Source organism: Perna viridis, chromosome 9 (assembly GCF_037379345.1).
Source record: "Perna viridis isolate PV_CMFRI_1.1 ecotype Kerala chromosome 9, ASM3737934v1, whole genome shotgun sequence".
In the NCBI taxonomy this organism is placed as follows: Eukaryota; Metazoa; Mollusca; class Bivalvia; order Mytilida; family Mytilidae; genus Perna; species Perna viridis.
In genome coordinates, this window is record NC_142453.1 from 30,493,684 (window position 1) to 30,519,306 (window position 25,623).

The following is a 25,623-nucleotide window of genomic DNA, read 5'->3' on the forward strand; positions in this document are numbered from 1 at the left end:
CATTTTGTTTCATAAAAATGTATGAAATTTTAAAATGCTGGAGGTACCTTTCAGTCGTTTAGAAAGGTAAAAGTACCTGGTGCTGTCTCTTAAAGAATGGCTTGGGTGGTATATTGCTTTATCTTTGTCCATTACATGTACTTTCGTATCAGCTACTCAACATTTTGACAGTCTTTATATTTGCTATATTGTGGGATTGCTTTGGTAGCAACAACTTTATGAAGAAAATCTATTTAATAAATAAGATAATCAATTCTTTATCCTGAATAAGCAAAATATGATAGAACGCTCGAGGATATAACTGGTGCCCCGAATAAGTGCCGCACTCTTGTTGAATCTAGGCGTTGTTTGGCACTTGTGATTCACTTTTTCCAATTATTTATCCTTTTATTCCATCGCCTCTGTATATAAAAGTCATCTCACAATCATTGACCATCAATGAAAATGATTCAGGTGATAAAACTTCACCTTGCTTTTACAGGTACGTGAGGATATCATTAAAAAATACTATGGTTTATTTGCATAATATACAGTACCAATATACCAATATATGCGGATTTTCTATCAACGTCCAGTTCGAATATTATATCGTAATGCGGGTATTCTATCAACGTCCAGCTGAAAAGAATTATAAATTGCTGGCCATGGAACGTCGTTTTAGAGTTAACTACTCTCAGAATGAAAGAATAATAGAATAATTAATTGGAAAGAGTGGATAACCGTAATATGATCACAAGTTAAATCTTCTTGGCACGAGTGATCATATTTTGGTTGTTCACGATAACCAATTAATTATCCTGTTTATTATGTAGATTTCATCCATTATTCATTGTTATTTTCAACACATTTAAAATTTTGTGAACGGCGGATTGATATTCGTGGTTTGACGTTTTGGCGGGAGAAAGTGCGAGAGTGAAATTACCGAATTTAATACACAGTGTGAATTATCGAAAAAAATACACTCGGAACAATAAGTAAATCACTGCTATCTATATAATAAATATTACGGAAGAAGTTGCGGTAAATGTTTCAAAACACATCACGAATCCGAAATATAATACTTAAATTGCATATCTGCATCAAAGTATTCATCCGATCATTCAGGTAAACAGAGAAAACAAGTATTTGTGGAAACAATGACCTGTTTACCTATTATGTGTCGTTGTCGGATTCGTCCACTAAACTAGAAATTACTTTTAGAACTGCAATTTAGCGTTATCAAAGACAGAGAACTGAGTCAGAAAAAAAGTAACAAAAAGTCCTTGGTCGTTGCTTTGGGTTTATGAACGTGGTCTTTCTAATTATAAAGTAATAGTAAAACTTTAATTGTCGACGTATTTCATACACGTAGTCAACATGCATGTAAACAAGACATTCGTCTTTTGTTATTATTTGACCTCAAATATTAAGTAGCTGTCTATGTAACATTCATGCAAAATCTGAAAAATGTGATACACCCCAAAAAAGGCTACATATTTTTATTTTTGTAATTAAGTTGTTTTATGGGTCTATATTGTGAAATGTGTAATTATTCATTCAAATGTGCCTGCGCTTAGGCGATAATCAACATTGAAAATACAGTAGATTCTATTGTATTTGAGCGTCATTTACAGAGTTATCTCCCTTCATTTTGAAATATACAGTGTATTCTATATAATTTTTATCTCCTAAGAGCACGGGCTATATGAGAAACCAAATGTTAATTTCTGTTTACTATGACATTTAAAACAAAATATCAAAAATTAAAATATGTAGTTTTTTTACCCATGAATCACATTTTGCATGATCCTTAGCTGGAGTGCTACTTAATATTCTGGCGAACGGCGTTGTACATAGTCAAATAGGCGACGTCACAAACCTAACGTCGTTCTAGAATTTTGAAATTTCTGGCAGTGAATGGGTTAGGCAGACAGTAAATTCAGAAAGAAAACTACATTGGAAAGTATCGAGTTCGGCTTTTGGTATGCCAACAAGCATGAAACAATTGAATGCTATTTTTTTATTCATCATAGATATATATGAAGGCACTCAGAATTTTGTTTCGAAAATAAAATATAATCAAACTGCTGGTACATTTGTACATATCTTAATTATTTGATCTCTACACAAGTATAGAATAGATCTTTTAATTGGTTGACTATTTGAAAAAAAAATATTTGGAACACATTGTGGACGCAACTTCTGAAAACGCTCTACGAATTTTGTTCAAGGTTTGTGGTACTGTTATGGGACTTAGTAGATTTCGTACATGCAACCACTGTGTACTCATCGGATACCACTCAACAGATTGTGTGCAAATTTTTCAATTGTACCACAAAGTACCATACCCCAAAATGAAGGTCAGCATTAATTTGGCGGTTGTGTCTCGAACCATTTAGGAATTACGGACCTAAATGAGACCACTTTGGTTCTGATCGAATTCTTATCCTGTGTGAAATTTCTAATTGCAATCAAATTTTAAAGCTGGGTCAAGTTTTAATGGATCGTTCATACTTGTCCACACTGTTCAGACTTTGACCTCTACGGTCGTATCAGGCACGTCTGAAGCATGTTATTTATTTATTTATAATTCGACCCCTCATGGAAATCTCTACCTGCAATTATCAATTAGTATCGGAATATTTCTCATGCACAAGGGATCAAAGAGGTTATTTGAAAGACCAGTTTAAAAAAAAAAATCATCAGATATTTTTGGCTGGTATTTTTTTTCTTTACAAGGACTGAAGTAACACAGAAATTTACTTTTACTCCATCATTAACCGTTTTAGAGATTACGAGGTACAAAATCATTCATAAAAGAACACTGAAATTTTAACTTGAATTGAATGTCAAAGTATTGTGCAATATCGTGTTCATAATGAACTGTGAGTCCCTATATTTAAGTTTGTCAGAACTAATATATTGTGTCCAGACTAGCCCCAAGTGAACATACTTCTCATGCATTTGGTTGTATCATGCGAACATGGAACTACGCATGCTCTTAAAAATTACACATTTCAAAGTTCTGATTTAGTGAACTAGTAAGATAAAAATTTAAAAAAAATGTTTTGATCACGAACTATAATATGATATCCAAATTAAGAGGTATATCAAGACATGGTGATTGAATTATACTTTACCCAACTGTTCATGGTTGGACCTCCACGGTCGTTTCAAGCTGTTCTCTGCGAAGCATTTTGTTGAACAAACGAAACACAACAACACAACTGAGTAGTCCGAACAACACCTTTCTAAGTTTTCAATTACTTCTGAAGCACGTGTATAAGAAAGAATATGAAGTGTATGCAGTCATCCAATCTATAAAAAATATGTCATAATATCTATTTGAGTAAGCAGTACGTCTGGTCTTTGTCCCTGGATTACATTCTTTTGATTACCGCTAGAATCTTTGTTCCCATGAACACCCTTTCAAATGTTCACAATTTGTGTCTACGATAATGGAAAACTATATATAGAATTGTTTTCATAACAAACGCAGTTATAGTTGTACTAGCACAATTCAATTAATTGGCTTAAATACATCTGTATTGTTTACATCAAATTTTTATTCCACAATAACCGTAAAATGTTCACACTGAAACGTTTTTTTCTCATTTGATATAAACTGACACGCTTCCTGATTACTTCGATCATACTGAACATGTTTTATCGAATTTACACAACAAAACCACTACTTTTTCAGTTCTATAGTTTTTATAAAAATCATATCCGATTACAATGGGAGCACACTAAACACTATCTATACAGAACCACATACACGAATACTACATTCTAAATTCACCGGAATTTGAGACCTTTGCGTCACTTGTATAGAATAATAGGTGGATATAATAACTCACCTTGTATAAATAAAAATATCAAACACAATACGCAGTCTGAACTCCATATTCATTGACAAAAATTGTTGACTGGCAGTGTATAGAGGTGGTATACCTACATGCGTATGTTTTTCTAATATTGTCTATGGAAAAGTACATTAAAACAAAACAAAACAAGCAAGCGACATATTTTGAGAGAAAAATCTACTAAATTTAAAATTCCCAAACTGCTTTAACATACAAAAACTAAAAAAAAAAAAAAAAAAAACTGTAAAGAGGTAGATCTGAAGTATTGAAATTACCACCAATAAGCACTCTAATTTGCGTAAGTTAATTGACATTCCGACATTACTTATTAATAACATTATTGTAAAACGCCGCAAATAAAATCCCAGTACTCATTCCAGCCAAACCACCAAACATAGCACCACTTCCGGTAGCAGCGCCTATTCCAGCGCCACCTATGGCTCCAAGCACGGAGTCTTGATCCACTCTCACCTGTCCTCTATTATGCCTTAAGCGGTAACATCTGTCCCATATTTTATATGGATCTGTCTCGTTCTTAATTTTCATGTAGGTCATTAGTGGGCCCGTAACTAAACCGAGAACAAGACCACCTCGTCCCATTCGGGTCATCTTATTCTTTACTCCTGGCCAGTTTCTGGTTTCTTTCTTTACGCATGCACTTATTGGTCCTACGAGTATTGTTCCTAGTAATCCAAACGCTTGAACAGTTTTTGTTGTGACATGGATATATAATTCTAGTTTAGGATTGGGGATTTTTTCCATCTGTTCATCAGTCAATGTCATCCCTGCCATGTTCTTTGCCCACTCCGAACTCATCTTTTTGGCGTTAGACAAATATGAGGCTGACTCTGGAATAGGAACAAAACAAAAAACAATAATAGAGACGGTGCTGGTAAAGCACTAGTAAGTCAAGCAACCCACAACCAGCAAATTTCCGCGGCATTTTCAAGAACTTAAATTAAAAAAATGCCAATCAACCGAAATTATTTTCACATTAAAATGATCAAACTTGCTATTTAATGTAAACGGTGCATCAAGGTCGGGTGTAGACAGTTTGGAAAGGAGGGATGCCAGCTGGGGTTACTCAGAAAAAAAGGGGGGTTGCTGAGACATTATTTGCCATTTTATGTCAATTTAACACAAGAAAATGACAGATTTTTCAATAAGAAGGAGTGTCAATAACCTGCTATCTCCCCTTGAATCCGCCACTGTGCATACAAAGATAATCAAATGCACTTGCCGTATATTCAAAATGACCCGTAAATTAAACATTCTGACGGTGTTAAAATATAGAACAAGAAATAAAACAAAGGAGTGACTTCGTTTAACCCATGCATTTCACAATTAATTAAATGCATTCAGAAAATGAGTGTTTTCATTTTAAAGGATTCATTTATTGATCGATTAGTTTGATTTTATTATTTATATATTTATAGCGTACGTGACCACACAGCTTACAGTACACATGTCAATATTTAACTGTTCTAAAAATAACGTCCACGCTAAAAAGATTACTTACCTTTGATTATACAATGCGTTTGCCTTTGCAGGTCAAGAAGCAACTGAACAGTTGGTAATAATTAAGCCAAGCCAAAAAATAAAAAAGACCCGCTCTGACCAGATATAAACTTCCGTTTTTCTGTTGAACTTGAAAATATATAGTAAATATGACCTAGTTTACGGTCTGACGATCTATATGCGCAGTAAACAAGGGAATAAATCGACCATATATTTTCGAAAAAAAATCTATTTTTGATACTAGTAGTGCAATAATTACTAGCAAAATAATCATTATATATGATTGTCACGACAATTAATATAACATTAAATTCACTGCAAGAAATTTATTGTAGTGAATCAACAATCCACCTTAAGAACCTTCCGAACCTTGTGGCTAAAATAAAAAAAATAAAAAAAACCCAAAAACAAAAAAAAGCAAAAAAAAAAAACCAAACAAACAAACAAAAAGAAAAACTGACAATGATAGGGAACAATACATTTATTTTCAAAATAACGTATTTGTCATTTGAAGAAGTATTAAAGGTGTTTTAAACTGTATAACTGACTGAACTGTTGCACAAAGAGTACCAAGTGACTGTGATGATATATTTTTGCAAATTTCATGTTTTGGAATATTACATGTTAAACATTTTGTTTATTTTATGAAATCAATTGTATAAATCAAAGTTCACTTAAAGATTATATCTTCTAAGGATTGGAATTGAAAAGCAGTCAAAAGGATGTTTACAAATTAACAAGAAAGAAACAGAATAATACATTTAAAAATATCTAGATCCGTTAAGCAACTCGAAAAGATTCATGAAGACGTCGATTAAGGAATAAGATTATCAATTAGTAGATTATAAACGGGATGCAGAGACGGAGATAATTCGGTATATAAAAGGGTGTTGCAGCCAGTTTACTTCTGGCTTGCAATAAAAAGTATATATCAGATTCTCTTCTCTCTCATTTACAGGTATATAATGGACTTTAATTCAAATAGATTTTGAATTCCTTTTTAATAAATTCAAATTATTACGAATTACGATCACAGCAAAGCAAATTTAGATTTTATTCAGTAAATTCATATTATCAGGAAAACAATTTAGCCCTTTCTGCTTAGCACATCTTTGGGTTATAAGTAGTTTTACAAATATCTGAATTAATGAATGAAAATATTTTAGTTATTAGATCAAGGGATCAAATAATAGTAAATCAAATCCGTTTAACTTTATGTTATATTTAGTTATTTTGGAACGTTTATTGTTCTATATATTGTTATTTTATCAATCACTTCTGGTTTGCAATAAACTATATATAGGATTCTCTTCTCTCTTATTTACAGAGTGAACAAGATTTACCCAAAGCCTCTTTGGCAGTTTTGTTTATGCTTCAAGTCCAAAAATAAGTATAACAGGACGATGCATTAAAGACATACCATTTTAGGGTACTGTGAAATAATAGAAAATCAATTTTGAAGAAACTTAATATCAATATATCTGTAAATTTCAGGCGCTTATTTCTCAGTTTCAAGGTGATACTAATAACATTTTCATAAAAAGGAATTTTTGCAATTTTACATTTTCTTCCATATCACACGTAATGGGTAATTGCTTTTCAAATAAAGTTCTTCAAACAAGCTTATTGTTATATTATGGAAAATTTTGACGAATGTTATCCTACATTGTAAACATTCTGAACGTAGCCATATTTTCTTTACTTTATTTTCTCAAGGGAACTTACGTTGTGTAAAGTATAATATTGTAACAGGTATGGTGAGTGGTCCGTTTCTGTGTATACTGTAGGCATATGGATGTAGAACAAACCAATTAAAATAAACGATTAATTTATTACAATAAATGCGTGTTCTATTCAGCAGGATATATATAGCTTGAAAACTTATGAAGTGCCATCCCCAAAAACCCGCAAGTGAAAGTAAACGTAAATGACGTCATTCATAAACATTGAAGACGGTGCCATGCTGCTTGGTTAAAAATATACCATAATGATCAATATTTGACGTTTGGAAATCAAATTTGTCAATACTCTTCAAAGGTAATTTTTTTTCACATGCAATTATGACTCTTCTTATCACGGAACCTAAAACATGTAGTTACATCACAAATGGTGTTTTTTTTTTACATGTGCTTAAAGCATGTTGAATGAAGTTGATTCATCCAAAAATTTAAGATGATAATCGTCACATTTACAGTAACAAGGAGACCTCATGCATATTACAATATCAATAATAGTTAAATTTTGTTCAGTTTATATACATATTGAAAATATGCCCCTACTATTTTGAGCAAATTATGTACTTGCTTAGTGCTTTATAGATATTGAAGATACATACATGCTGACAAATATATGAGGTAACACCGGTTTTGACATGTATGGGTGTTGTATTTGTTGCTTTTTCACTATGGCACCTGCTTGTTGGTTAAGTAATACATTGTCACTTTCGAAAGGTGTCAATACGAGATTACTGTGCAGTATTGGTCGTTGAAGGAATGAATAGAAAATTATTCATTTTTTTCAATTATTGTGGTAGTAGTCCCATATACATTTTCCTCGCATCTTTGTTTCACTGTAATTAATTGCGAATGCAAATATAAAAGGGACAATATTAGAAAAAAATGTTTGTAATGTCAAGAAATAAAGTCAGTACGTGTGATTTAGACATAACGTTTCAATTGTGGTAAGAAAACCTCTATACGAAAAGGTGGGCAGAATGTAACGGCGCACAAAACATAAAAGGCAATATAAGAAAACACAAAACGTTACACTTACAATACTAATTGTAATTAGGAGTTTTAGTTTTTTCCTTTTTTTGTCATCTTGGCGATCGATCGAGTCGGGATATATGACAGATTGCAGAATGCACGTAATGGCCTTTGTATTTATTTGCTTTCGGTTACTTGTGTTAAAGATTGCCACTGCAATCTGATAGTTAATATGAACGTTTAAATCCGCGATTCTTGAAATTTAAGCTGTTCAAACATGTGGTTCAGTACAAAATTACAAGAGAATCAAAATGTGTTAAATTGAAATCTATAATAAATATGCAATGAGCACTAGTTTGATTCCGTATAAAAATGAAAATGACAACGTTTTTTAACATTTCAATTTCAACCCAAACAATACATCCATTTGATAATAAATTTATTTGAAATACTGTTAACCAAACACACTAAGAGGTTTCTTTTGTATGGATCAAAACCGTGGAAACCTCAAACTTTTAAATTTCTTCTCATAAATATAAAAATAAGTCATCGAAAAAAGCAAACATTTTTATTTTTATTTTTATAAACCCCTTACTTATAAGCCAACATTTTGTATTTCCGTTTATCTTAACTACCAATATGTCGTATTTTGCTGTTTTAAGGTTCGTTACCATGAAAACCATTAACGCAGACATTATTTTATGCTTTAGATAGTTTGACAACTCTATGTTAAGAATACATCATATCGAAAAAAAACCGAAGCCTCAGCAATGGGATGATTCAAATCCCAACAATGGTCTTAACATGTGCATATGAAACAAGAGACGATCTACATGCACAATTTAGCGAACCCAATAAAAAAATTACATATAAATTTTAAAATAAAAACAGAAGATATGGAGAAAAGACGTCACACACACACACACACACACACACACACACACACACACACACACACACATAAAAAAAAAAGAAAGAAAAGAAAAGAAAAAAAAAAAAAAATAACGATCCACGAGTTCATGATGACGACCATGACATTTTTTGTATTGACCTATACTTAGAAATCGACCGTCAAGATAAATTATAGACAAAACTTTACGACAAACGTGATGACTTCATTCAGAATTGTCAACTTTCCTTTCATCTGTGGCAACATCCATTCAGCACCTGCGTATGGAGTGTTCATATCACAACTCACACGTTATGCCAGAGATTGCCGTGACTACGCAGACTTTTGTATCGCGCTAGAATTCTAACAAATAGGCTTCCGGAACAGGGTTATGTTGCTACAAGATTGAAGTCGTCACTACAGAAGTTTTACGGTCGTCATCATGAACTCTTGCATTGTTCTGGTGTATCCATCTGCGCCATGAAAACTGATTTGTTCAACGTGTCATAGTTTTCTTTTCCTCTTTCGTTTAGCCCGCACTTGACTTTTTATGAGCAACTTGCGAGTGTTTCTAGAAAAGCAGAGGACGCTTACCCTAACGATACACCTGGTCCATGCTCCAGAGTGAAGGAATAGATCAAAGAGTAAAGGAGAGGTAGAGTGATAGGTGTAGAATAGAGTTAACTTCGAATGTGATGGAGACCATTTATGGAGACATAGTACACCTTAGGTGATGTATAGTGGCAATGACTATGACTCCTTATCCGTCTTGGATTTTTGTCAAATAAATTCATCACATTTATGTTATTACTATATTGGCTTGAAAGGTTTCCTATACTATTAATGTTGTCATTGCACCCGTAAGGTATTGCAAAACCTAGTTTGCGTATCCAGTATACCTTTTACTTAGGACAGGACTGCTCGTTGGATTTTTTTTTTAAGAATACGCACTTTCGTAAAGATGATTGAATGATCCTGTTGATTAAAATGTTGGGAATTTGGTAGTAGTAATTCCTGAACGATGACCGCACATTCGTTTGTTTAAACGTTCTTGTGTTTCACCGACATATACTAGACCACATAAGTGTTAAGATATCAAGCAGTTCATTGTATAATTTTTTAGTATATGTACGTTCATAAAATAAATGTTCATGGGTCTCATCACATGATTTACAAAATCAACATTTTGCTAGATTTTACACAACCAATTTTCAAAAAGAAAGTGTTGGTAGGTATAATTTTATGTTGAATCTTATATTAAAAATATTTTAAATATGTAATTCTACAACATTTCTGCAAAAGTAAAGAATTACTCTTCCATTCAAAATTCTTTATGTCAGTACACTGTTGCCATACTTCTATTTTGTAAACAAGCAAAACAAAATTAGTTTTTACCAAGTCATACATACAGATATCTAATACTCTTTGCACATTACATCTTATCTAAAAATGTATTAGTAATTAATTGTTATGTACTTTAACCTTAGCTATTTCATCTGATGACATATCCCCCAGTCCCTCTTTAAGACTAACTGCCCTGGGGATACTTAAAAGAAGAAATACTTGAGGAAATATTTGGTTTTATTAATATGGCTAATCTTATCAAATGTATATAATGATTTACTGTTCGGATCAATCAGATCAATCAGATTTTCAACACCTTTTAATTTTCAATAACAGTGATACAGAATACTGTTAAGAGTCACAAAAATTCAAAATAACCAAAACACAGAGATCTATAAAAAATGACATATATCTCTCCAAAGGAATTAATAGAATTCACAAGTTAATCCATCTGTTCCAGGACTCTTCCCATCTTTTTTAAGAGATTCCCCACATTCAGTATAAGTAAGATTACCCTCAAAGGATTCTTTCACATGATCTGAGAGGTGAACATTATGATGGAAAAAATGGATTGTTCTGCAGAGTTGGTATATAGTAAATATCTTGTAAAGTTTAATTTTACATAAAAAAATTCTTTGCTCATTCAAAATATCAGTAACATTAGAATCCTGTATCTTCAATAATTTTAGACACAGTTTTTGATAAAAAAAATTATCTTTTCTAAACAATAGCAGATATTGGAGCACTTTTCTTGAGTGATAATAAAAATAAATCTTCTCACACACACACACACACACACACACACACACACACACACACACACACACACACACAATATATATTCGACTTTGTTTAACAGGAGAATGTTGTCGCCATGTAAATTTTCTCAAGATTATAAATCCTCTATGGATCTACTAAATTAAATGTTTCCATAATATCTAGAACAACTTTTCTACTCAAATTATGCCGATCATGTAAAATATTTGTGTGTGTCTAAATATTTCTCTTGTACAAAATTCTAATTACCACATAATATAATAGATGAATATTTTAATAATACATGTAGAATTTTTTGAAAAAAAAAATATTACTGATCATTTCATGTTAAGCATTGTTGTAACGATAAAGTGACACTATTGTCAACATTTGGCTTTTTAAAGTTAGATCTAATATATCTACCACCAAAGTAAACTAATGTTAATGGATGTCTACACCAATACCCTTTTTTTAACAAATTATATACACCAGCACTTTGACTATTATAATGACTGAATTAATTTTGAATCCCCATTCATCCTCCCAACCTTTTCAATATTCTTTGTACTGTGTGTCTTTTGGAAACAAATTAAAATCTTAATTTTTACCCCTACCTCAACGAAAGACATCAATCCTCTTTTTTCTTGTTTGAATAAACCCATAACATTCATGGAAAGTATTTTGATGTTTTCAGTCAAAAGTATCACTAATGACTACAATAGATATAAAAGTAAAGAACGTAATGGCAAATACAAAATAGGAGATGGCATACACGCATAAACACACATACATGTACATAAAACAAGTTGACACAGTTGAGTATTGTACATTACATCGCAATTTAATTGGAGTAATCAAGACATTCTATATACATTGACACGTAAAGAACGTATCTAACATTATTATACCTCAACGTACTTTTTCTTTACAAAATTTATGTGAATAGTTTAACTATTCTGATGAGTTGCGCGTCAAAAGACCATTGTCCGGTCAATAGATTTCTAACGACTGCTCTAACCAAAATCATTTAACCACAAGTGTAATTTTATTTCGCGGAATTTTCGGTTTTTAACACCCCATTCAGTATTCATATTTAATTTATTCAAGGTGTCTCCTTGAGGTAAAAAAGATATGACTGTGTATGTGATTACTATAATAGGCATATGGAGTTACTGATTACCGCTATAATCTTGGTTCCCTTGATTACTCTTCCGTAGATCTAGTACGTTGTCTCTTCCAGCACATATTTGTCTTTTTCGGTAAAACACTCACTATATATTTGGGGAAAAGTAAGTTTAGTTTCCCTCCGGGTATCTTGGGGGAAAATAAACTTACTATTCCTCAGGTCTTCATACCCAGTCAATAAGTGTAAACTCTTGACATAAACTATTTTATTTGATCAGTGAAATACAGCAGTTTTATCTCTCTTTTATCACAATTTACGTTCGAAGGTAATTTCAATAAATAAAGAAACGGAAATGGGTGTTTGCAATTCACGGCAAAACAACATGATTAGTCAACACTCAGCAAGACATAAATTTCAATTACAACATTATCCTCAACAAAGAAAAGTAATAATACTAACTACAGTAAAGGGTATTCCACAAAAATAACCGTTGGTTGAAAATAAAAAAAAAAGTTTTTAATCAGGACTTTGTTGTTGCTTTAGACAGAAATTAAATTCATTGATATGACATACTTGTATAAAGTTTCAATAAAAATACTAAGTGGTTGTTAAATACATTTTGCACGGAAAAATGTAAGAAAGGAGTCTTTGACAGACTAATAGACAGAGGGTTAGGGCAGGAATAATATAAAAATTTCGAAAAAGCGGATGGAGAATTATATTAAACTGTTGAAACTGTTTTAAATGCTATCAAGACATTGTGCAAAGTTTTTAATTTTTATAATGTTTTTATTGGTCTGGTAGTTACATATCTTTATGGCTAACTTCCTGTAGTGCGTCATTGTCAATGTTTTGATTAGAGTTCATATGTATGACACTCTGTATATTGTCACTCATGTTTGTCAACGCACCTTCAAAAAATACACATATCTTTTTGAGAAATCTATCATTATGACAGTGTATTTAAAAAAATAAATAGGTATTTAAATGGAATATATTATTGTTAAAATCTCACAAATGTATACAACATATATGCTGACATCCAGGTCCTAAATGATGTCAGTCTGGCGTAGACATTTGGATAGAAACCGGAACATGTGCTTATTCCCCAGGATGTGGCACCAGCGAGATAAGGGGTTCCAAACGGGTAGGAGGTCATTGGTCCTCCAGAGTCACCCTGTCATGAGAAAATTATATATATTGGTAATTTATTCAATATATTAAAACATCAATGATAAATATATTTTATAGAACTTGTCTTCATGGTTAATATTCCGACATTTAGATGAAAATGTGGATTTGAACAGTTATTTCTTATTTCCACAGTTTTGTATTTGTAAATAACATAATATAGAATAACCATTTCTTAACGTAACACAACGTATCTACGACTATTACCATACACATATATTGTTTGATCACTGACATACATCAGGTTTGTCTCTCTTTTACCGAAAATCATTAGTTCGCATTTTGTATCGATAATAATTTTCTATTATGACCCTCTCTACGAAACGCAGTTAATCTCACAAAGAGAAATATATTTACAACATATTGGTCGGTTTATTTACACTTTGAGCATTTAAATATACATTTACAAATTCGGAACCGCATATGACGTTCAAAAATTACGTAAGACGCTTCAACAGACGTATACAAAAATGCTAGAAGCTTGTAATATAGGGAAAAAGAAGGCACAGTATTAATTTTGTCAGTTCGTCAAAAGACCGTAGATATTGATAATGACAAAGAATTTCGAAAGGCTTGTCTGCATAGGTTATAAGAGATGAAAAACGTCTACCGCTTCGTGGAAACATTCAAACATACGCTGCAGGAAAATTTTCCTGATTCAAATATACATCTGTGATCATAAGTGACTGCTGTATATATGTTTGCTTCGCTAACAGATCACCACCTGGTGGAGCATTCTGGGTTTGAAATGACTGTCATTCGAACATCCTGAAAGGATATCTGGTGAAGAACCACCTGGAGAAAAAGTGACAGAAGTGCAGTTGTATTTATCACAGAAATGTTAATATTTTCTGACTCATCCTCTTTATGATTAAAACGGGAAATAGGAAGGTATTAATGCATACCGAAGGAGAATTGAAAGGGAAACTGAAATAATTATAACAAATATAATAAATATATATAATAAATAATTTTACTTTTACTTTACATAAAAATGACTATTAACTGTAAACGTGACTTCTTTTCATTTCAATTTCTATGAAATACATATCAAAATATGAAACGAGAGAAAGTTGAAATATCTTTGCCAATTGTTCAGTTCACTTCTTTAGATATTTCGTTACGTAAATGCCATTTATTCAAAGGAAGGATAAATTATTTCCTAAAGTTTACTTTATTACTAGCAGTTAGGATCAGAAGAGGTGGATAGGTATGCTACTTACTACCACTCAATCTTCCCAATCCAGACAAATAGCAGTCATTATTATCAAATGAATTTGGTACAGGAACAGGAATTTTGTTTATATTTGAGTTGAAGAACAATGGTGAACTCAGTTCCAGACAAGCGACATCATTGGGAAAACCTGCGGCGTTGGAGCTGTAATTTTGATGCTATTATATGCAATGAATGATCATATGGTGAAATCATTATAGTCTACATTACACGATAGTCACTTTTCAATCAATATAGTCTATTATTCCAAACTTTTGACTTAAATCACTTAAACTTAACTAGAGATTGTGCCAAAAGAGTTCTCTTTATGAAAAAATAACATTACTACAGAAAAGGTTATTTAACTCAGTAAAGTCAGAAAGCATAAAAGGGTTAAAAAAACTGAATATGAAGTCGGCTAAAATGTAAAATTAACTTCAATTAACTTTAATTATCTGTTAAATTGTTATACTGACTACAAAGACATGTTATCTTTTTCGCATTAGAAATACACAAATACATTTGATTTTTTAAACATTATTTAAAAAAAGACCGCCCCCCAAAAAAACCAAAAAAAACAAAACCAAAAAACAAAAAAGAAAGCAAAACAAAACAAAACACAAAACAAAAAACAAAAAAACAAAACAAAACAACAAAAAACAACAAAAACAAATCAAAACCAAAACCAAAAACAAAAACAAATCAAAACCAAAAACAAAACAAAACAAAACAAAAAACAAAATAACAAAAAAAAACAAATACAAAAAACAAAACAAATACAAAACATTTTTATTATTTACTCTAAACAAACACTGCCTGTCAAACGAAAGCAATGATTGTGACCAGATATGTTTTAGATATCACGTATTGTAGCTGGTTCGAAAACAGAGGGTGTTAGGTCAAATTGACAATTTTCCAAGGCGACAACAAACTTACAACGTACAGAACTTTACATTTTCATAACAAAATTCATGTAAAGGTGTCACGACATGACAGCTATAACGGAATACTGTATGTCTCAATCTGAATGCATATGGCAAGTGGAAAAAAGTTATAATATGAATGTTAACCACTACATGATGTTTCAAGTCTCGCATTATATTTTTATATATTTACTTGTTTTTTTTTCGCCAGTGGAGTTTTTAAATGTTCGATGTATGCTTAAACAATTGAAAATCCTTGAAAAGTTTTTTACTTGTAATGAGTTAAATGTAAAACTTATCATATATTTTGTGAGTTTCTAAGTAGGATATTTGGAATTTGTTTTTTATGTTGCTACAAGATCGAAGTCACCCCTACATACGTTTTATGGTCGTCATCATGAATCATGAACTCGTGGATGGTTACGGTGTATCCATTTGCGCCATGAAAACTGATTTGTTCAACGTATCATAGTTTTCCTTTCCTCTTTCGTCTACCACAGATTTGACTTTTTTATGAGCAACTCGGCGGGTGTTTCTAGAAAAGCAAGAGGACGCTTACCCTACCTGTGCACCTGGCCCATGCTCCCAGTTTTTAGTGGAGTCCGAGTTGCTCATTTGCTTTTGTTACTTTGTATATATGATTTTAGTTACTTTTTGTTCCTGGATTACATTTTTTTTTTGATTACCGCTATAACATTGGTTCCCTTGATTACTCTTTTAACTATGTGTGTCCGATTTCTGCATTCTAGCGTGCAAATACATAAAAAAATTATATCATTAATTCAAGATTAATAAACTAAATAGGTTTCGATATAATAATATAATATAAATATAATTGTCGTATAACAATGAATTCTTAAGTAAATTATGCAAGAATTATGATAAATAATTCAAAGGATTCACAGGATTTTGAATGATCCAATCACACTTAAGGCATTGAATAGACGATAAGCGTTGGTTGATTGATTTGAGGAATTTTTCATCGCCGCAAACTTTTGGTACTAGTATGAATATGTGTATAGTCATAGTTGCGGGTGAATTGTTAAAACTGTTTCTGATTATACCTGTTCTTAGAAGTATAGCGACTATTGGTCGGCATACACGCACTAATAATGCTTACCGTTCATCGGACCTAATATGTCTTCCTGTCGTTATTTGATTTTTATTAGTTCACCGTATTTAAATGGGTGTCATCGTTCTGTTACCATTGACTTTATTACTTGTGTCGCCGGGCCTTTCAGAGCTTACATAAAGGCTTGGTTACACTTGTTTAAGACCTTTTTGATGACTTCTATAAGTATTTATTTTTACTCCCAGTTTTTAGTGGAGTCCGAGTTGCTCATTTGCTTTTGTTAATTTGTATGTATGATTTTAGTTACTTTATGTTCTTTGTTGTGTTTGTTTGTTTTCCGTGTCTGGTCTTTGTCCCTGGATTATATTCTTTTGATTACCGTTATGAACTTGGTTCCCTTGATTACTCTTTATAACGATTATATGATGGAGCATTTGTTGTGTTTCACCATATCTGTTTCTTTTTCTTCTGCCCCCATTTTCAAGCCTGCATATAACATTTGTTGGAGGCTACGAAAACTAATTAAAAATTGAAAATATCTACCCTCATGTTTGCGAATATTGGTTTTAAACTGATTTACTGCAATCAGTATGGTATTTATTGATGTATATAAGGATTGTTATTGAAAGCGTCATGCACTTTTTCTGCATGTAGACTGAAGAAAGCATGGCAAATATAGATCTTATAAACATCTATATTTACCTCTATAACTTACAATGTAAGGTCTGATCATGTTGTTGAAAGTGGTGTGTGTGTGTGTGTTTGTGAATAATGAATATGCGTTTGTCATCATATGACATCTTATACATGTTAGTAGAGGCTGCGATACTAATTTAAATTAATTTCCACCGTCATTTTACAGGCTTGAAGTCGACTTTGGTATGAAAGGAATTTAACCGAAAGCAATCTACGCTTTAACCTCTTTTAGTGAATTTATTAACCAATGATATCAAGGCATTCTTGGGCATAAAAGTAATAATTCAATTAAATACCACTTTGCGAATTACAATGAAAAAGCGCAAGATATCAATCCCGTCTGCTCAATAAATACTTGATGATTTTTACCAAGTGTTTATGCATTTTGTCTATCATGAAGATAGCAAAAATTAGTTATCAAAGAAAATGCAGCAACACTTAGGATATTTGAGGTAAATGTAAAATATATTCCCCCTTCCCCGAAAGGACACTTGAATCAAGATATTTTCATATGTCGCAATCCCTAGAGTATACATGCCTCAGTAAATATTGATCTTTTTAGTATTTTCTGTTAACAAGCTTCACGATTGATAGTTTTGGTGTTTTCATGATGACAATATTCTAGATGAGATTTGTCGCAAAGAATTTATTCAATTACTTCATTTCATTCCACTGGTCAATATCAAAGGAAAACTACCCTTGCATAATAAAACCTCGCAATTGAACCTACTGAATACTTTGACATTTTTTTCCTGACGCATCGCTAAACCTACATTTCCTTATCTAGAGGGTTCATGTGCTCAATCAAAAAAGAAGTCCGTCAATATATCTATAATATATATATATATATAAAACGCGTTAGTTTTGTTTTTAGTAATTTATATTCGTTAAAACTTGTGATTTCTTCTGTAAGAGTTTTTAAAAATTGTACCATTGCTTTGACCTTCAAAACTTCGCCCTGCACTACGTTTGACCGAGAAAGCAGAAGCCACACCCAATCATTTTCATTTACCGGTAAGTTAATTTCGAGTTTACACTGAAAGCAAGACTGGGGTGCATTTACAGTCCATACAGATTTTTGTTTCAATTAGAAAGCTATTTATTGCGTAGAAAATAAATTTCTTCAATAGCAATTCCAAATCAATTGAATGATTTTCAAACCGGATGTATTTTTTCCCTAACTCAATGATAATGGTAATCGGTAATTTGGAAACTCAAACGCATGTGATACCAATATTTCAACAAAAAATGTCAAACATCATACGTATAATTTAATTCCATTACATACAGTCATATTTCAATAAAATGATATTGGATTTTTATTAATGATATTCCGATCCATGGTTTGCAATAAACTAACCAGTATGAATTACTATTTAAAAATATCATTATATTAACGACATTTTCAAAGCACCTACTAAGTGATTGATAATAACCCATTTGAACGAAGATGAGCTTTTAAAATAAGTTCCTAATAAATATATTCATAAAAGATAATAGTTTAATGAACGGAGGAACACAATAACGAGAACGATGTGACAAAAGTAATGGTTTTGATTTCTCTATTGTTAATATATTCCATTCCTTTATGGTGATATTCCTGTATGTATATATACATGTTCAGGAATATCACCATATAGGAATGGAATATATTAACAATAGAGAAATCAAAACCATCACTTTTGTCACATCGTTCTCGTTATTGTGTTCCTCCGTTCATTAAACTATTATCTTTTATGAATATATTTATTAGGAACTTATTTTAAAAGCTCATCTTCGTTCAAATGGGTTATTATCAATCACTTAGTAGGTGCTTTGAAAATGTCGTTAATATAATGATATTTCTAAATAGTAATTAATACTGGTTAGTTTATTGCAAACCATGGATCGGAATATCATTAATAAAAATCCAATATCATTTTATTGAAATATGACTGTATGTAATGGAATTAAATTATACGTATGATGTTTGACATTTTTTGTTGAAATATTGGTATCACATGCGTTTGAGTTTCCAAATTACCGATTACCATTATCATTGAGTTAGGGAAAAAATACATCCGGTTTGAAAATCATTCAATTGATTTGGAATTGCTATTGAAGAAATTTATTTTCTACGCAATAAATAGCTTTCTAATTGAAACAAAAATCTGTATGGACTGTAAATGCACCCCAGTCTTGCTTTCAGTGTAAACTCGAAATTAACTTACCGGTAAATGAAAATGATTGGGTGTGGCTTCTGCTTTCTCTGTCAAACGTAGTGCAGGGCGAAGTTTTGAAGGTCAAAGCAATGGTACAATTTTTAAAAACTCTTACAGAAGAAATCACAAGTTTTAACGAATATAAATTACTAAAAACAAAACTAACGCGTTTTATATATATATATATATTATAGATATATTGACGGACTTCTTTTTTGATTGAGCACATGAACCCTCTAGATAAGGAAATGTAGGTTTAGCGATGCGTCAGGAAAAAAATGTCAAAGTATTCAGTAGGTTCAATTGCGAGGTTTTATTATGCAAGGGTAGTTTTCCTTTGATATTGACCAGTGGAATGAAATGAAGTAATTGAATAAATTCTTTGCGACAAATCTCATCTAGAATATTGTCATCATGAAAACACCAAAACTATCAATCGTGAAGCTTGTTAACAGAAAATACTAAAAAGATCAATATTTACTGAGGCATGTATACTCTAGGGATTGCGACATATGAAAATATCTTGATTCAAGTGTCCTTTCGGGGGAAGGGGAATATATTTTACATTTACCTCAAATATCCTAAGTGTTGCTGCATTTTCTTTGATAACTAATTTTTGCTATCTTCATGATAGACAAAATGCATAAACACTTGGTAAAAATCATCAAGTATTTATTGAGCAGACGGGATTGATATCTTGCGCTTTTTCATTGTAATTCGCAAAGTGGTATTTAATTGAATTATTACTTTTATGCCCGAGAATGCCTTGATATCATTGGTTAATAAATTCACTAAAAGAGGTTAAAGCGTAGATTGCTTTCGGTTAAATTCCTTTCATACCAAAGTCGACTTCAAGCCTGTAAAATGACGGTGGAAATTAATTTAAATTAGTATCGCAGCCTCTACTAACATGTATAAGATGTCATATGATGACAAACGCATATTCATTATTCACAAACACACACACACACACCACTTTCAACAACATGATCAGACCTTACATTGTAAGTTATAGAGGTAAATATAGATGTTTATAAGATCTATATTTGCCATGCTTTCTTCAGTCTACATGCAGAAAAAGTGCATGACGCTTTCAATAAAAATCCTTATATACATCAATAAATACCATACTGATTGCAAAAAAATCAGTTTAAAACCAATATTCGCAAACATGAGGGTAGATATTTTCAATTTCTAATTAGTTCTCGTAGCCTCCAACAAATGTTATATGCAGGCTTGAAAATGGGGGCAGAAGAAAAAGAAACAGATATGGTGAAACACAACAAATGCTCCATCATATAATCGTTATAAAGAGTAATCAAGGGAACCAAGTTCATAACGGTAATCAAAAGAATATAATCCAGGGACAAAGACCAGACACGGAAAACAAACAAACACAACAAAGAACATAAAGTAACTAAAATCATACATACAAATTAACAAAAGCAAATGAGCAACTCGGACTCCACTAAAAACTGGGAGTAAAAATAAATACTTATAGAAGTCATCAAAAAGGTCTTAAACAAGTGTAACCAAGCCTTTATGTAAGCTCTGAAAGGCCCGGCGACACAAGTAATAAAGTCAATGGTAACAGAACGATGACACCCATTTAAATACGGTGAACTAATAAAAATCAAATAACGACAGGAAGACATATTAGGTCCGATGAACGGTAAGCATTATTAGTGCGTGTATGCCGACCAATAGTCGCTATACTTCTAAGAACAGGTATAATCAGAAACAGTTTTAACAATTCACCCGCAACTATGACTTTACACATATTCATACTAGTACCAAAAGTTTGCGGCGATGAAAAATTCCTCAAATCAATCAACCAACGCTTATCGTCTATTCAATGCCTTAAGTGTGATTGGATCATTCAAAATCCTGTGAATCCTTTGAATTATTTATCATAATTCTTGCATAATTTACTTAAGAATTCATTGTTATACGACAATTATATTTATATTATATTATTATATCGAAACCTATTTAGTTTATTAATCTTGAATTAATGATATAATTTTTTTATGTATTTGCACGCTAGAATGCAGAAATCGGACACACATAGTTAAAAGAGTAATCAAGGGAACCAATGTTATAGCGGTAATAAAAAAAAATGTAATCCAGGAACAAAAAGTAATTAAAATCATATATACAAAGTAACAAAAGCAAATGAGCAACTCGGACTCCACTAAAAACTGGGAGCATGGGCCAGGTGCACAGGTAGGGTAAGCGTCCTCTTGCTTTTCTAGAAACACCCGCCGAGTTGCTCATAAAAAAGTCAAATCTGTGGTAGACGAAAGAGGAAAGGAAAACTATGATACGTTGAACAAATCAGTTTTCATGGCGCAAATGGATACACCGTAACCATCCACGAGTTCATGATCCATGATGACGACCATAAAACGTATGTAGGGGTGACTTCGATCTTGTAGCAACATAAAAAACAAATTCCAAATATCCTACTTAGAAACTCACAAAATATATGATAAGTTTTACATTTAACTCATTACAAGTAAAAAACTTTTCAAGGATTTTCAATTGTTTAAGCATACATCGAACATTTAAAAACTCCACTGGCGAAAAAAAAAACAAGTAAATATATAAAAATATAATGCGAGACTTGAAACATCATGTAGTGGTTAACATTCATATTATAACTTTTTTCCACTTGCCATATGCATTCAGATTGAGACATACAGTATTCCGTTATAGCTGTCATGTCGTGACACCTTTACATGAATTTTGTTATGAAAATGTAAAGTTCTGTACGTTGTAAGTTTGTTGTCGCCTTGGAAAATTGTCAATTTGACCTAACACCCTCTGTTTTTGAACCAGCTACAATACGTGATATCTAAAACATATCTGGTCACAATCATTGCTTTCGTTTGACAGGCAGTGTTTGTTTAGAGTAAATAATAAAAATGTTTTGTATTTGTTTTGTTTTTTGTTTTTGTTTTGTTTTTGTTATTTTGTTTTTTGTTTTGTTTTGTTTTGTTTTTGTTTTTGATTTGTTTTTGTTTTTTTATTGCTTTGTTTTTGTTGTTTTTTGTTGTTTTGTTTTGTTTTTTTGTTTTTTGTTTTGTGTTTTGTTTTGTTTTGCTTTCTTTTTTGTTTTTTGGTTTTGTTTTTTTGTTTTTTTTGGGGGGCGGTCTTTTTTTAAATAATGTTTAAAAAATCAAATGTATTTTTGTATTTCTAATGCGAAAAAGATGACATGTCTTTGTAGTCAGTATAACAATTTAACAGATAATTAAAGTTAATTGAAGTTAATTTTACATTTTAGCCGACTTCATATTCAGTTTTTTTTTTAACCCTTTTATGCTTTCTGACTTTACTGAGTTAAATAACCTTTTCTGTAGTAATGTTATTTTTTCATAAAGAGAACTCTTTTGGCACAATCTCTAGTTAAGTTTAAGTGATTTAAGTCAAAAGTTTGGAATAATAGACTATATTGATTGAAAAGTGACTATCGTGTAATGTAGACTATAATGATTTCACCATATGATCATTCCTTGCATATAATAGCATCAAAATTACAGCTCCAACGCCGCAGGTTTTCCCAATGATGTCGCTTGTCTGGAACTGAGTTCACCATTGTTCTTCAACTCAAATATAAACAAAATTCCTGTTCCTGTACCAAATTCAAATTGGTGACTTCCTTTTTCGTATAGTTTTGGTTTTTAATACATGGTTTTTAATGTTGCTGATGAAAGGTTTCTCCTTGAAAATCGACATATTTGCAATATTGATATGATTGATAGCTTTGTATTTAATCCAAATACTGATTTATTCTTTGTATCTTGTCCAATGATCCTTTTTTATTTTATTTTAGAATATCCAGAATGATTGTTTTTAACAAAGTCATATGCACTTCTTTTTTATATAAACTAGACGTCTCAGGTTTAAGATTTCAGGGTCTTCGTCGTATCCGTCACGGCAATATTTCCATTTTGTCGCAAAAAATGTTTCCTACATATAAACGCAGACGACATAATGCCACCTGGACAGGGAAAACATTGACGACAAAACATGTAATAATCATCACCTAGCTCAAAACGACAGTCTTAAATAAAAAATGAAACCTCTCTAAACCGAACCTCTTTTAGACTTAAGAATTGTTCGGTTTAGACAGGTGTTCAGTTTACAAATTTGGAAACTCATTCAAATTTATATAAAGGGCCTTTGAAAGGTGTCTTGTTTAGACATGGTTTGGGATTATTCAGTTTTTGGTTTAGACACGGTTTGGGATTATTCAGTGTCTGGTTTAGACATGGTTTGGGATTATTCAGGGTTCGGTTTCGGCAGGTTTCACTGTGTTTCAATTAGAAATTAACAGAGTTGCAATAAAATGGGATATATTTTAACTTAGCCTAATGTCTGAAATAGTAATCAAGGGAACCAAGATCCGAGCGGAAATCAAAGAACGTAATTCAGGGACAAAGATCAGATATGGAAAACACAACAAAGAACATAAAGTAACTAAAATAATACATAAAAAAGTAAAAAAGTAAATGAGAAATTTGGACACCATTAAAAAACTGGGAGTATGGACCAGACGCATCGGTAGGATCTACTACCAGTGCAACCTGTCCATCGTTCCTTTGATTTTATGATCTTATCAACATATACAGAAATAATTTTGTTTTAATCATTACCATTTCTCATGCCCCTTTTAAGTCTGTTCCTACTGCAATGATCAGTAAACAAAGAAGGTAAAAAATTGTAAACACCGAAACATGTGTCCGCAACTTCAGTTTCTAAACATATGAAAAATCAATTATTAATAATTATTGATTGAAAATTAGCAGAACACTAGGAAAATAAGTGTTTTGCTTTTGGTTCTTTTTGCGTTTGTTTTAGTGCTGTCATCCACAGAAGTCACCACACTTGCCTTGCATTGATGTTTTTTTAATTTCATGCATTTCTTAAATATTCTCAAAGCTCGATCTCACAACAAACCTTATCTTAGAAAATATTTATAGAATTACTTACAAATAATTTTGACAACCAAATAATTTTGTGGAATTCAATTCATCTCATTTTATTGTTAAAAAATATCGGAAACATTAATTTTGGATGAAATTATTATCTAAATAAAATAAAACTGAACTTTCGTTCATTGGAAGCAGTTGCATGAATATTTCGTAGCAGCATAGACACATTATTTTGCTATTTTTTTTTATAATAGTCCATGTTCCACAAAAGAATTACTGTAATTACTGCATAGTATAAAATTTCAACAAAAATAGGGCCAAGTGTTTAAAATTTAGTAATACGTAAGAACGTCTGGTATTTTAATTGCTACCTGTTTATTGCTTACATCAAATTCTTAAATTCCTCATACTTTGTGAAAAATAATTCCAAGTCATCTTCCAAATATACAGAAGAAGATGATTAAAAAATGTTGTTATGTTTAATCAAAAACATATTTGTTCAGTGTGGTGAACGCGTTTGTCAACAAACGCTCGCTATTCCAATGGGAACAAATTGTGCTCCTCTACTTGCCGACCTATTCCTTCACTCTTATGAGGCTGACTTTATAGCTGATCTGATCCGAAAGAAATAATATCGTTTAGCTAGATCCTTTAATCTCAGTTTTCGCTATACAGATAACGTATTATCTTTTATAAACAATCCCAATTTCGGGGATTTGATACATCACATCTACCCAAAAGAACTTGAGATAAAGGATATTATAGGTACTGTAAGGTCAGCATCATATCTACACTTAGAAAACCATTGACCGAACTTTACGACAAAAGTGTTGTCTTGTCATTTAGAATTTCAACTTTCCTTTCATACTTGGCAACATTACTTCAGTATCTGCGTATGGGGTGTTCATATCGCAACTCATACGTTATGCCAGAGCTTGCCGAAGCTACGCAGATTTTTTGTATCGCGCTAGAAATCTAACAAATAGGCATCTGGAACAGGGTTATATTGCTACAAGATTGAAGTCATCTCTACAGAAGGTTTATGGTCGTCATTATGAACTCGTGGATCGCTACGGTGTATCCATCTGCGCCATGAAAATTGATTCGTTTATCGTGTCATAGTTTTCCTTTCCTGTTTCATCTATACAGGATTTGACTTTTTATGAGCAACTCACGGGTGTTTCTAGAAAAGCAGAGGACGCTT

General features: G+C 31.8%; 1 protein-coding gene and 1 pseudogene across 1 annotated transcript; both read right to left on the minus strand.

Moving 5' to 3' along the window:
- Positions 1-4,001: 4,001 nt before the first annotated feature.
- On the minus strand, positions 4,002-5,504 carry LOC148607754 (uncharacterized). Its single transcript, XM_088543868.1, has 2 exons — positions 5,365-5,504; positions 4,002-4,693 (listed from the first exon to the last, which is right to left on the minus strand). The coding sequence occupies exon 2, from the start codon at positions 4,659-4,661 to the stop codon at positions 4,167-4,169; it is 495 nt and encodes a 164-aa protein (XP_088399994.1). The 5' UTR covers positions 4,662-4,693; positions 5,365-5,504; the 3' UTR covers positions 4,002-4,166.
- Positions 5,505-13,186: 7,682 nt separating this feature from the next.
- On the minus strand, positions 13,187-17,060 carry LOC148607755 (chymotrypsin-like serine proteinase; annotated as a pseudogene).
- Positions 17,061-25,623: the final 8,563 nt, after the last annotated feature.

What these genes read in the sequence shown, in the direction of transcription:
- LOC148607754 (XM_088543868.1), bottom strand. Translation starts at nt 4,661, where the DNA reads ATGAGTTCGGAGTGGGCAAAGAACATGGCAGGGATGACATTGACTGAT.